General features: G+C 41.6%; 1 protein-coding gene across 3 annotated transcripts in view; it reads left to right on the top strand.

Annotated features, from left to right (window-relative positions):
• Nucleotides 1-11,271, top strand: part of grid2ipa (glutamate receptor, ionotropic, delta 2 (Grid2) interacting protein, a) — a 46,713-nt gene extending 35,442 nt beyond the window's left edge. For 2 of the 3 annotated variants that reach the window (XM_089128306.1, XM_089128308.1), the window contains 17 exons: nt 198-267; nt 788-1,075; nt 1,201-1,352; nt 1,427-1,558; nt 2,069-2,175; nt 2,285-2,459; nt 2,616-2,977; nt 3,108-4,871; nt 5,691-5,778; nt 6,933-7,022; nt 7,312-7,508; nt 7,612-7,767; nt 8,366-8,452; nt 8,549-8,678; nt 8,911-9,029; nt 9,607-9,771; nt 10,493-11,271. In XM_089128306.1, coding sequence (XP_088984432.1) covers nt 198-267; nt 788-1,075; nt 1,201-1,352; nt 1,427-1,558; nt 2,069-2,175; nt 2,285-2,459; nt 2,616-2,977; nt 3,108-4,871; nt 5,691-5,778; nt 6,933-7,022; nt 7,312-7,508; nt 7,612-7,767; nt 8,366-8,452; nt 8,549-8,678; nt 8,911-9,029; nt 9,607-9,771; nt 10,493-10,576 — 4,166 coding nt within the window. In that variant the 3' untranslated portion in view covers nt 10,577-11,271. The remainder of the gene's footprint in view (nt 1-197; nt 268-787; nt 1,076-1,200; nt 1,353-1,426; nt 1,559-2,068; nt 2,176-2,284; nt 2,460-2,615; nt 2,978-3,107; nt 4,872-5,690; nt 5,779-6,932; nt 7,023-7,311; nt 7,509-7,611; nt 7,768-8,365; nt 8,453-8,548; nt 8,679-8,910; nt 9,030-9,606; nt 9,772-10,492) is intronic. The other variant, XM_089128307.1, reaches the window with a different exon arrangement.
• The last annotated feature ends 447 nt before the right edge of the window (nt 11,272-11,718 follow it).

The following is an 11,718-nucleotide window of genomic DNA, read 5'->3' on the forward strand; positions in this document are numbered from 1 at the left end:
CTAGCACAAATCCTTTTAGTCACACTTTCCCCACAACCAGCACTCAAAAGCCAAAAAGAGGCATCCATTTTGGGCAGGATGTGACAAACACTGAAGCTGCAGTGTCTCATGTCATTTCAAAGTCATTTCAGTTGCAGCCCATATGATCTGCTGTCAGTAGTTACTTTCTACATGGTCTGTTGCCATTCCTTCTCTAGGCAGCCCTGCTGAGAAGGCGGGTCTCAAACCTGGAGATCGCATCCTGTTTCTCAATGGATTGGACATGAGGTGAGGCTTGTGGTTGGGTTGCATTGGAATAGATTGCTTTTATCCTTATGTGGAACTGCAATAGAGTTTAAAGCAACCGTCACTATTATTTGTATGCATAGGGTGTGTTAGAGATTTTTAAAGGTGTGCTGGTACTTCTCAAGCTATCAGACTTGTGATTTCACCTGGTGGATGAAAAAACAGCCAAATTAGTCCCATAGAGACCAGAATATGGGGTCGGTTAGTATCCATTTACAACCCCCCAGTGACACCCAAAACATCCTACCAACCCCATAGGAGCACAATAACTAACAATCAGAACTCCTTAGCATCCACCTAGAAGTGCCATGGCAGCAATGGACATCACTGTCCATCGCAGTAATTGATGATTCAGTTCTCTTTGATTCATTAGTTATTGGTTAGAATAGATCTGGTCAAGTTGCTCTAATATATAAATGCCCTTTGTGCTCACATTGCATCTTTGCATGTAATCCTGGAAGTTAACACTGTACATGTGTCGTGTATTTGTGCATCTTCTCAGGAACTGTTCACATGAGAAGGTGGTGTCTATGCTGCAGGGGAGTGGGGCAATGCCAAGCCTGGTGGTTGAAGATGGCCCGCCAGCCTTCACCATCGCTGAACCAGAGCAGGTGGAGATTTCTCCCCGCTCCCGTGCTCCTGTGCTCAGCTCCCTGCAGTGGGTCGCTGAGATCCTGCCTCCCAGTATCCGCGTACAGGGCCGCACCTTCAGCCAGCAGCTCGATCACCTTCTCACGCTTCAGGAGAGATATACCATTTGCAAGGCCCTGGAGGCCTTCTTCCAGCACAGGTGAAGGACATCCCCATAATATTAAGTGAAAGAAAGTGTGTTCACAGATGGAAAATGGTACTTTCCTTCTCTAAGAACATTTGCGTGAAACCTGATTTGATTCACTTTTCCTTGTGTGCCATCAGAAATGTAGACACTTTGATTGTGGACGTCTTCCCTGTGTTGGATACTCCAGCAAAACAGGTGATCTGGCAGTTCGTTTACCAGTTGCTGACCTATGAGGAGCAGGAACACTGCCAGAACAAGATCTCCCGCTTCCTTGGCTATAAAGTTACACGTGAGCACTACTTTCTAGTCATATATACATTCGTATATATGCTTGTATGTACTTATTATTGATAGTGCCAATAGCAGATCCCGAACCTCCAGCCCATGAGCCTCACCGTCGCAGCAGCTCTATGAAGGTGACAGGAACCACCTACAGGAGCAGTGTGAGGGGACGGAGCTCAGATGATCTGGTTATCGGCACTCACCTGGGCATGGGTAGGCTCAAACACTATGTTGTATTACACTGCATCATATAGCATAGGACATTGGATTTAAAAAAAAAAAAAAGTATGCCAATCCCCCCCCCCCCCCCCCCAAATATGATACTGTATATCTACTGTTAAAAACTAGGACCGTCTATAGTCAAAATAGTGGTTTAATCTCATGATTTCCATCTAACCTTTAAAAAAGAAAATTGGCATATTTGAAAAACGTTTTCAAACATGCTTTTATTCAACTTTGATAGCCCTAAAGAAATACATTTGACAAAAATCTCAATAATTTTTCTACTGACCCCCTAGGACCTGGAGGTTTGGCATGCTGGCATTAATTCAAAGGAAACACGTTTACACATGAAACACAACCTATTCACAATATACAGTGAAATTGGCATTACAGATCATGAAAACAGCACTGTAGACATTATTATAGAAACCTGGAGCGCATTTCTCATCAGCTTTCTTTGCAAACCAAAATAGTTGATGGGCTATTTTCTTTTGTCACAAGGAATTTGCACTGAGCCAGTGGAAATGGCACCTACGAGACTAACTCCCGGAGAGAGACAATCAGGGGATGGAACGTCCTTACCAGAGACACCCAACAATCTGACTAATGTGAGCTCTCTTCTTTGACTTGTACAGGTTTGCAAACATTTAAACGGTTGAGAAATTACACAAATGTACTGTCTTTATATTAACAACCCAGTCCTTGTGCTCTATCTAGCTGTCAGCTGTGTATGCCGAGCTGGAAAATGTCTATGCTGGGAAGAGATCCAAATCCCTGAAGACTCGAGCTTCTCCTGCTCCTGAGTCTCTGGTTAACGTGGATATCTTCCCGCACGCTTCCTCAAAGTCTGTCAGGGCACATTCTTCCTCTCCATCTGTTCGGGCCACTTCAGGTACATTTTGATTGGCATTGTAGCTTCTGATTTTCTAGATGTCCTTGTGTCCTTGTCATTTCTCTGTGTGATAGGTGGAAATTTCATCTGAGGCTGAGTCTAATGTCAGAGACATTTTATCTTCCAAACCATTGCTTTTTCATCTTCATCTCTCAGGTAGCCGCAAATCTGCATCAGCGCAACCTGTGCCGCCTCCTCCGCCACCTTCACCTCCCCCACAGCCTGACTCTTGGATGCAGGAGCCTCTCCTGAGTCCTCAGTGTCCCTGTTACCCTCCAGGTCTTCCCTCTCAAACAAGTGCTGAGTCCAACCCCTACATCAGTTTAGACAGCCCACCTCTCTCTCCACCCTCTCCTCCCGACTACCCTCCTAGTCCACCCATTCGCAAAAAGCGCTATACCTTCTCGCGTCCACCCCGTACCCCAGACACAGATCTGTTCATGGAGGCTCTGAGTGAACAGCTAGGACAGCAGCTATCTGTGGATGACTTTCTGTCACCAGAGAATGACTATGAAGAGGTTTGTATATTAGAATTGCTTTGATATTTGCTTTTTATTGTTGTAAAAATACTTAATTTGCTTGACGAGTACAGTGGCTAAACATAAATGGCTAATTCATTTGTATGTTTTGCTTCTAAAATAAAACCAGGATGTTGTCCAGATGACTTTCCAGGATGAGGAAGAGGAGGTAGAGGTAGAGGAAGAGGAAGAGGAGGAGGACGAGGAGGAGGAAGAAGAGGAGGAAGAGGGTCCGTACATGCCTCCCGAGTTAAGCAGCCCGAGCGAAGTGCATAGTAGCAGCGAGGATGCCAGCTCTCTCACCTACTCCTCCAGCTCTGAGCACATTCCTCCACCCCCTCTGACTCCTCCTCCCCCTCCCCCTGTCCAATTCAACGACACCCCTACACCGGCTAGATTCACCCCTGAGCACACACCTCGACAGTTGACCATTCGTCGCCACCCTGGACCACCCCCTCCGCCTCCGCCAAGGGCTAACCCCCCTCCAAAACGACAGTCCATTCACAAGGTGTTGCCCACACGTGATGAGCCGATGACTCAGCACCAAGTCCTTCAGGAGCACCACTCACTTCCAGTTCAACCAACAGCTGGCCACCCTCAGCAATTTCAGCAGCAGTTGCACCAATCTCTGCCCCCTATGCTTTCTCCAGAAATAAACCAGTCGTCCATCTCCGGTCATGCAGTGTACGAGATGCACCATCAGGTTAATCCAGCTCACCAGGTTCATCAACACCACCACATGGAACAGGATCACCAGATGCATCCAATGTATCCAAATAAACCAAGTCGCCAATCTCAGTCTATCAAAGTACATCAAAACCGTCACTCACACCAGACTGTTCAGACTCAACTCTCTAGTTCTATGGATAGGCTTGATAGGATTGAAAGAAAAGAACGCACAGATAGACATATCTATGAGATGCAGCCCCAATCCTTGCATTCAGATCAACAAATACAACATGCTTATCAGATGCATCAGAGTCATCAGGCCCACCTCTCAAGCTCCATGGATAGACTTGACCAATTGGAGCACATCCAGCGCATGGAACGCTTGGAGAATTTGGAGCGAATTGATAGATTGGAAAGGGCTGATAGACAAATGCACAGGGCACATATGGCTCAAGCCGTTTCTCAAGCTATTCAACCATCTCAGCAGACTCAGCAACAGTACCTTCAACAGATGAATCAAGCTCATCAAGCCTACCCACCCACCCAGCCTCCTCCGCCAAGCCGTCACATTCACCAGATTGAACACATACACCAGGTTCAGCCCATCCAGTCAGCTCCTCAGTACCACCAGATCCACCAGCCCCACCAAACTCACCAGAACCAACAGATTCTGTCGACCTTCCAACCTCATCCTCCACAACAGCCGGAACAGCAGCAACAAATGCAGCAGCAACAGCAACTTCAGCAGCAGCAGCTGATTCAACAGCAGCAGATTCAGCAGCAGATTCAACAGCAGCAGCAGATTCAACAGCAACAACAGCTTCAGCAGCAGCAACAGCGTCAGCAACAGCAAATTCAGCAGCAGCAAGTTCAGCAGCAACAACAGATTCAGCAACAGCATCGCTCAACCCCTCAGATTCCCTCCATTGCACAGGCTAGACAGAGCCCTCAACCCATGTATCACGAATATCGTCACCACCACCACCATCATAGCCACCATGAAGCCCAGTCCCCAACACAACCACCAAGTACACCCCAATCTCAAACTCACCACTGCACTGAAGGGTCCACTATGGAGCCACCTCCTCCACCACCTTTACCCCCACCTTGCGTGCCTCCTCCTCTACCAAAGGCCTCACCGCAAAAATCGGATTCCAGTCATATGAGTGTGAAGAGGCTACGCTGGGAACAGGTGGAAAATTCTGAGGGAACCATTTGGGGACAGGTAAAGTAGTTTACCTTGAAACAAGCCTGAAAAGCTGAGTGTCTCAAATAGCTGTTATTAGAGATTTACAGCATTTACTCTTGACTGCATCAGTTCTGGCAGCAGTTCTGGTAAGCTTTTAGGATATCTGATTCTAGGTGTTGTATATTATATTTGTGGTTTCAAACCGGTAGAAGAGCATAAACCTAGCCTGGGAAAACCCAGACAACTTCTGGCAAATTTAGATTTGCTCTGAAAGTTAGTCTGGCAAAGAGCTCATTCAAGCCCATTTCCAATCCTTCGAAAAATCGCAGCACCAATCAGAAACTTTGGGGCGGGCTTTACACGATGACGACAGCGCTGGGATTTTGAAGCAGATTTTGTAGCCTACATTACAAAGATGGATGCCGCCATCGAACATCACTCGTTCGAATCAGCTATCGCGTCTGTTTTTGAACGTTTCCTTTTTGTTAAAAACCCAGCAAAGAACTACACTCTGAGATGTTTCTCCACCGCTCCTTCATCGCTCTGATTGGTTTTAGGTCTACCCTTGACTTCCGTTGGTGATGCCCCTCTGGAAATGATTTGTCTATGACGCTTTGCCAGACCATAACTCAGTTACAACTGAGAATGGTCTGGTTTTAACCAGGCTAGCATAAACCACTCACAACTGACAATTCTCTAATATTTGGAGGGGAGCTTGAAAGGATGTAGTGTACCATTTGAGACCTATTTTGAGGTCTGTAGTATTAGGGATCATTTCATGAGGTCAATTGCCATGTGTTTGTCTCATTTCATTAGAATGAAGTGTGTAAGGACAGATGTGTTTTCTCACTGCAGTTGGAAGAAGACTCTGATTATGACAAGCTGAGTGACATGGTGAAATACCTAGACTTGGAGCTTCATTTTGGAACACAAAAGAGCCCTGGTGAGTAAAGTGTGAGAAAAGTATATGCATTACTCATTTCCAAGCTGATGTAAACAAACTGACCAGCTTCTGACCAGCAATCACCAATTGCTTTAAAAGAGAAAGATACAGTGCAGGGAATGGGTAGTAAAAGGCAACATTTGTTGTTTGTAGAGTGTACTGAACTCCATTTTGAATTAACAAGGATAATGGATTATTTCTGTCTTTTAATACTTAAAAGCACAGTAAAGTCCATCATTTAAAGTGAGAAAATGAGGAACACCTGTGATTCTTCCCAGAACTGGCTGTCCTTAAAAAAAACCGAGTGTTTTCAAGAGTAAAAGAGGACACTAAAATGCCCACGGCAGCTTTTAAGGAGCGACAGTCTTCCTTGACTGAGACAACAATAGCTTGCACATAATGAATCTAGCTTGAAATGAAGGGTTGCAAAAAAAATCTCACCTTGAGAAAACCTCTTCATAGCACATCTTGTGAAAGACAAAAAGACATAGAGCGAGATTCAAAGGTCTTATATGATGGAAAATTGAACTCCTGGGCCAATGAGCTGATTGTCATTGACCATTAATATAAATCCATTAAACATTTAGCCGCTTTTCCACCGCTGAGCCGAATGGTTCTAACGGATCCAGTTATTTCCACTTGAGCTGGTTCGGCACAGCAGGATCACCAACCATTTTCAGCCTGGAATTCTCAGCCCACCAATGGAAATGTGTCTTTTTATTTGTTTTTTAGTTTTTTTATTTATTTATTTTATAGGCTATAAAACCCAATAAAGAAATATGCAGGGGAAATTATTCCTTTACCAGTGGTAGCCTAAATGTCTTTACACCCAGACTTTCCGCCTTGCAGTGTGAAATGGTATTGGTCATTATTTAGTTTTAATTTGTTTATTTTGTTTATTTAAATTTTTTAATTTGTTTATTGTGGATGAAGAATGGTGGTAAAGCGTGCCAGAAAGCTCTTCTCCGGAGGCAGGCTTGTGTGCCAAAACTATGTTTTCCTATAATTTTCAACCAATACCACAAGCTCATATATAGGAACTCCCCGAGAGGACTTGAAGGCACTATAGGACATGGCTATTCTTTTTTACCAGTTGAATCAGTGTTGTTTACCCTCATAATTTCTTTTCACTCACAATACTATTCATGTCTCAGTTTCTCTTCCAGAGTTCTCACCTCAGGTGGAGACTTTCAAGAAGAAAGATGTGGTGGAGATTCTCTCCCGTAAGAAAGCCTACAACGCTTGTGAGTAACAAAGTCAGCGACTTTTACCCGTTTTCCTTTTATTGGTCTGTAATGGACTGCGGAGTTTACTTGTAAATGTTTAGATGATGTTCATGTGTGCTAACCTGTCAAGTGCTTACTTATATATGGCCGTGTCCTTTTTTTTTACTGGTTTTAAATTAGACTTGATAACAGAATTCTCTTTTCGCTCACTATCCCAACTGTTAGACGATGAGCATCTTAGCTTTTAGCCATTAGCATGCAAGCACATGGTCCTTGTACACTATCGTCTCTTCTATCATTTTTATAGCAATCTTGATTGCCCATCTGAAGCTGTCGCCAGGCGAGCTACACCAGGTGCTGATGACGATGTCAAGCGAACGCTTGGAGCCCGCACATATTAAACAGCTGCTCCTGTATGCGCCAGACGATGATGAGGTCAGACAGTACGAGCAGTACAATGATGACCCAAGCAAACTCAGCGAGCCTGATCAGTTTGTCCTACAGGTACATGATGAAATACTATGATTATGTGTTTTATTGTATATTTTTTTTTTTTTTTGAGTGTGTATAATTTGAACAATTTGTGCTTTTGTATATATATATTCAGATGCTTTCGGTACCCGAGTATAAGACCCGCTTGAAAAGCCTGCATTTTAAGACTACATTGCAGGAGAAAACAGAGGAGATGAGAGGGGCCTATGACTGTGTTTTCCAAGCTTCAATGGAGCTCAAGAACAGCAAAAAACTGGCCAAGATTCTGGAGGTATAATTCCTTCTGTGGTTTAGTTTCTCCCCAGGCATGCATGATCATACAGTCACGCAATCAAACAAAGAAAACCATTCACAGATAAAAGACTGTTGACATGTTCTTAAGGCAGGCTGTTCATAATGGGCTATATGCACGCATAAGTTCCGCATTTGACGCAAGAATGCTCGTCCATTTCCGGTTGTGTAGATTAAAGCGGAGGAAAACCGGAGAAAACGGGATTATGGCAGAGTCTTCAATATTTACTGTCCTCCCGTCTTTGAAACGAAACGTACATACGTTTAGATGTAATTTTATATATAGTTATGTTTATTTAACATAATTTTAAAAAGAAGCATAAACACAACGAGGGGTGTCTGTTTTATCTGTTTTTGTGACTAACGTTTCATTAGTATAACCATGGAGTATAAAATTCAATATAAATTCTCGGTATTGCATTGGACTCTATGATCGGCGGAAGTTATCGAGCATCCTTAATCCTTCACCGGAAATAACGCCGTGCATAGAGCCCATACACCATGAATACTGCTGGATAAAAATGATCTTCTTATCATGGCATGTAGATTAACTTATTTGTTTGTTTTTTTTTTCCCAGTTTGTGCTGGCTATGGGGAATTATCTGAATAACGGACAACCAAAGACCAATAAAACGACTGGATTTAAGATCAATTTTCTCTCTGAAGTAAGCCTTGTCGCTCTATGTAAAATGTCGAAGTAAAACGTTTATTTTAAAGCATTAATTTTTAACATTATATAACTATAATTTTTCTCCTTAAAGCTCAGTACCACCAAAACAGTGGATGGAAAGTCAACATTTCTTCATATCCTGGTGAAATCATTGTGTCAGCACTTCCCCGAGGTTCTGGACTTTAGGAAGGAGCTTATGACGGTCCCACAAGCTGCCAAAGGTGAACATCTACTGGAGTCAGGACGTTCCCCTTATGCAGTCCGTATTCATTCGTTAAAGTGATGTTTCATGGATGAAGGCTAAAGACTCATTCAAACACTGATTACACAATCCATGGTGCTCCTCGTCAAGTTATGTCTAAGACATGGATCATCATTCCCACATTTAATGGTGGTTTCCATAGAGGGTGCTGCAGATCTCTTTAATATTTGTCATTGATATGTTCTCCACAGTGAATCAGAGAAACATGACCTCTGACTTCAACGACCTACATGCCACAATCCAGGACATTCGGTTAGCCTGCCAGAAGATGCCAGCCTCCGCTGAGGATCGATTTGCTGTTGTTATGAGTGTATCCTCCATCAAAATATCTAAAATGGCTAGATATGATCTTATGGTGCATTCAAGTCCACATTTACCAGTTGGGAAGTCATAATTATGACGTCAGCTGCGTTCAAATAGAACTTTGGTCGGAGATAGTGATGTACTTTTTTCAACTAGAATTTAGCAAGATTTTTATACCACATCCAAATGATGATAATGTGCATTGGGTGTGTTATTATTCAATATATGAAGGTGAAAGTATATAGAGAATTTTTTATGTAAATTGTACAATACTACAAAAATATCATTAATTTGAACAAATTTACAACTGCAGAATCTATTAGATGCGATATGTTTTCTCTCTGACATGTGGAAACTCTAGGTTTAAGGAAAATCCAGTTTCCCCACCTGTAATTACGACTTTATGGTGACTTGCGTATGTTCAACTCATAAATACAAACTTTCCGACATTACTTGAATGCACTTTTAGCATGGAATAGTGGCACTTTGTATAACAATTTTCCATGCAGATCCAGGTCAGATTCCAAGCAGGACATTGATATTTGCCAAATTCATCACAAACCGCCTTAACTCCTTGGATGTAGGGATTTCTGGAAAACAGTCACCCTGCAGTGCAGTCTCTGGAGTCTCTGCAGCAGCTGGCGATGGAAGAGTTCTGCAAAGTCGCTTCATTCTTCGGGGAGGATGGAAAGACCACCGCCACTGAAAGTTTCTTTGGTATCTTCGCTGAGTTCATTGCCAAATTTGAGGTAAGCTTTGTATTAGACAACTTTATGGATATTTATTTTTCAATTTGCATGTCAATCTATTAAATGAGGTGAATGCTAGCAAAGAAATGCATTAAGGCTTTTAGCACAAACAGGTGGAAAAATAGGTCACTTATCCTTCCCTCATCTGAGCTCACTCGAGAGCTGTTTTAAGACATGCTCCACTCGCTAATGTTTTACCAAACATTAACAATGCCTCTTCAGGCTTACACAAAGAACGTCATTGATGCACGCTTAAATCCAAAGAATTAAAAGTTATATTTACAATAAAGAAAAACATGATTTCCATTGTCAAATACATTAACACAGGGTGTTGTAATTCATATATTTTTTTGCATAAAATCAGGTAAATGACATATAGGCAGACCCCTCTGTAAAAACCTTCAGAATGTAGATAGGAATAAAACGGTAAAGTTAGGTGCATCTGATTCTGCAATGTACATTAATGCAATTTCTGATACAACTCTGGAGAAAAAACTCATTTTGACAAAACAAAAAGATATGTACTTTAATTAAGATCTACACATGCAATACAACTGAACACTTAAAAGTGGATTTTGAATGTTTTATTTCCACTAGTCTGAAACAACACTTTATGAAAAGCCAAATAGCCCAAAATCAAAATGTACCATGAGTCTGGATGCGGAGTTTATATTTTATCGGCATTTTATGTGTATTTCAATATGTTTGTTGTTGTTTTTAGAGGGCCTTGAGTGATATCCAGACCACAGAAAACCCTCCACGGAGCCCCAGGAGCCCTCGCCCAGCCTCTCCTGAAGCCTGGTGACGAAATCACCCAACATGAGGCACACAGACTTACAGTACATAAACGCTCACTTACATACACTCATATACATATCCAGTCTGATTTAGTGATAGCCTTACGGTAATTCAAGGACACGTGTACAGTAACAATATAATGAGTCCTGGTGAGTTGTACAGGTGAACTCTCAGGCACAGACCGGGCAGAAAAGCTTCTGTCAGAAAAGCTTCTTTCAGAAAAGCAAATAGTGCAGGGAAAGATCAGAAATGGCGTAAAAAACATCTGCTCTAGGATGTTATTTACAGGATGGACTGTTTGATTGTTTTTGGTACTCAAACACCAGGACGTTTTTGCCTCTTGGAAATGGACACGCGAAAAGTTAGGGCAAGAATTGCCGCCAAACTTTTTGCAGTGGATTTGTAAACATTAATAAGTGCAGTTAGATAAGATATATTTAATGTGAAGTTTAATTAGGGCTGTGAGCGTCAGATTTGTCTGACTTGATAAATTAATTAATACAAGTGTTGTTTAGGAGAAAAGTGCTTTAACAATGTGTCTTAATTCTGCTTAAATGTATTTAAACAACTTGGTTCGGAGTTGTTTCTTGGTCATTGTACAGTAAAGCAGGTATTTTGTTAAACTAATGTCTTAACTAATAAAAAGTAATTCCTGGTATGCAGAATGTTTAAGTGCAATATATATTATGAATTATTCTTTCACTGCATTGATTGAGAGATATTATTTTACGAGAGAGGCAGTTACTGTAGATGATATATATATATATATTGCTTTACTAGTTACAGAAACAATGCTGAGCTAGATTATGATTTCACTATATGCATTTGCTATTTTTAAATATTAACTTTTTATTAAAAATTAACCATTGTGCTGCTTTATATCTGCTTTAAGTGCTTATTACCATAGTGAATCATATTATTCTTGTATCATTCTTTTAATTGCTGTTCTGAATTTTCAAAAACATTAAACTAGCCTTTGTATTTGTATTAAACTGCCGATTGTTAAAACAAAATTGTGAAAATATCACACGTGGTTGAGCCTTTATCTAAGTGTTGACTGGTTTCCCAGATGTACAAATATTTATATAATATTTATCATGTGAAATCATTTTAATTGCATCATGGTTGAAATGAAACTAAATGTAAGTA

Source organism: Pimephales promelas, chromosome 3, assembly GCF_988280905.1.
Source record: "Pimephales promelas chromosome 3, fPimPro1.hap1.1, whole genome shotgun sequence".
Lineage (NCBI taxonomy): Eukaryota > Metazoa > Chordata > Actinopteri > Cypriniformes > Leuciscidae > Pimephales > Pimephales promelas.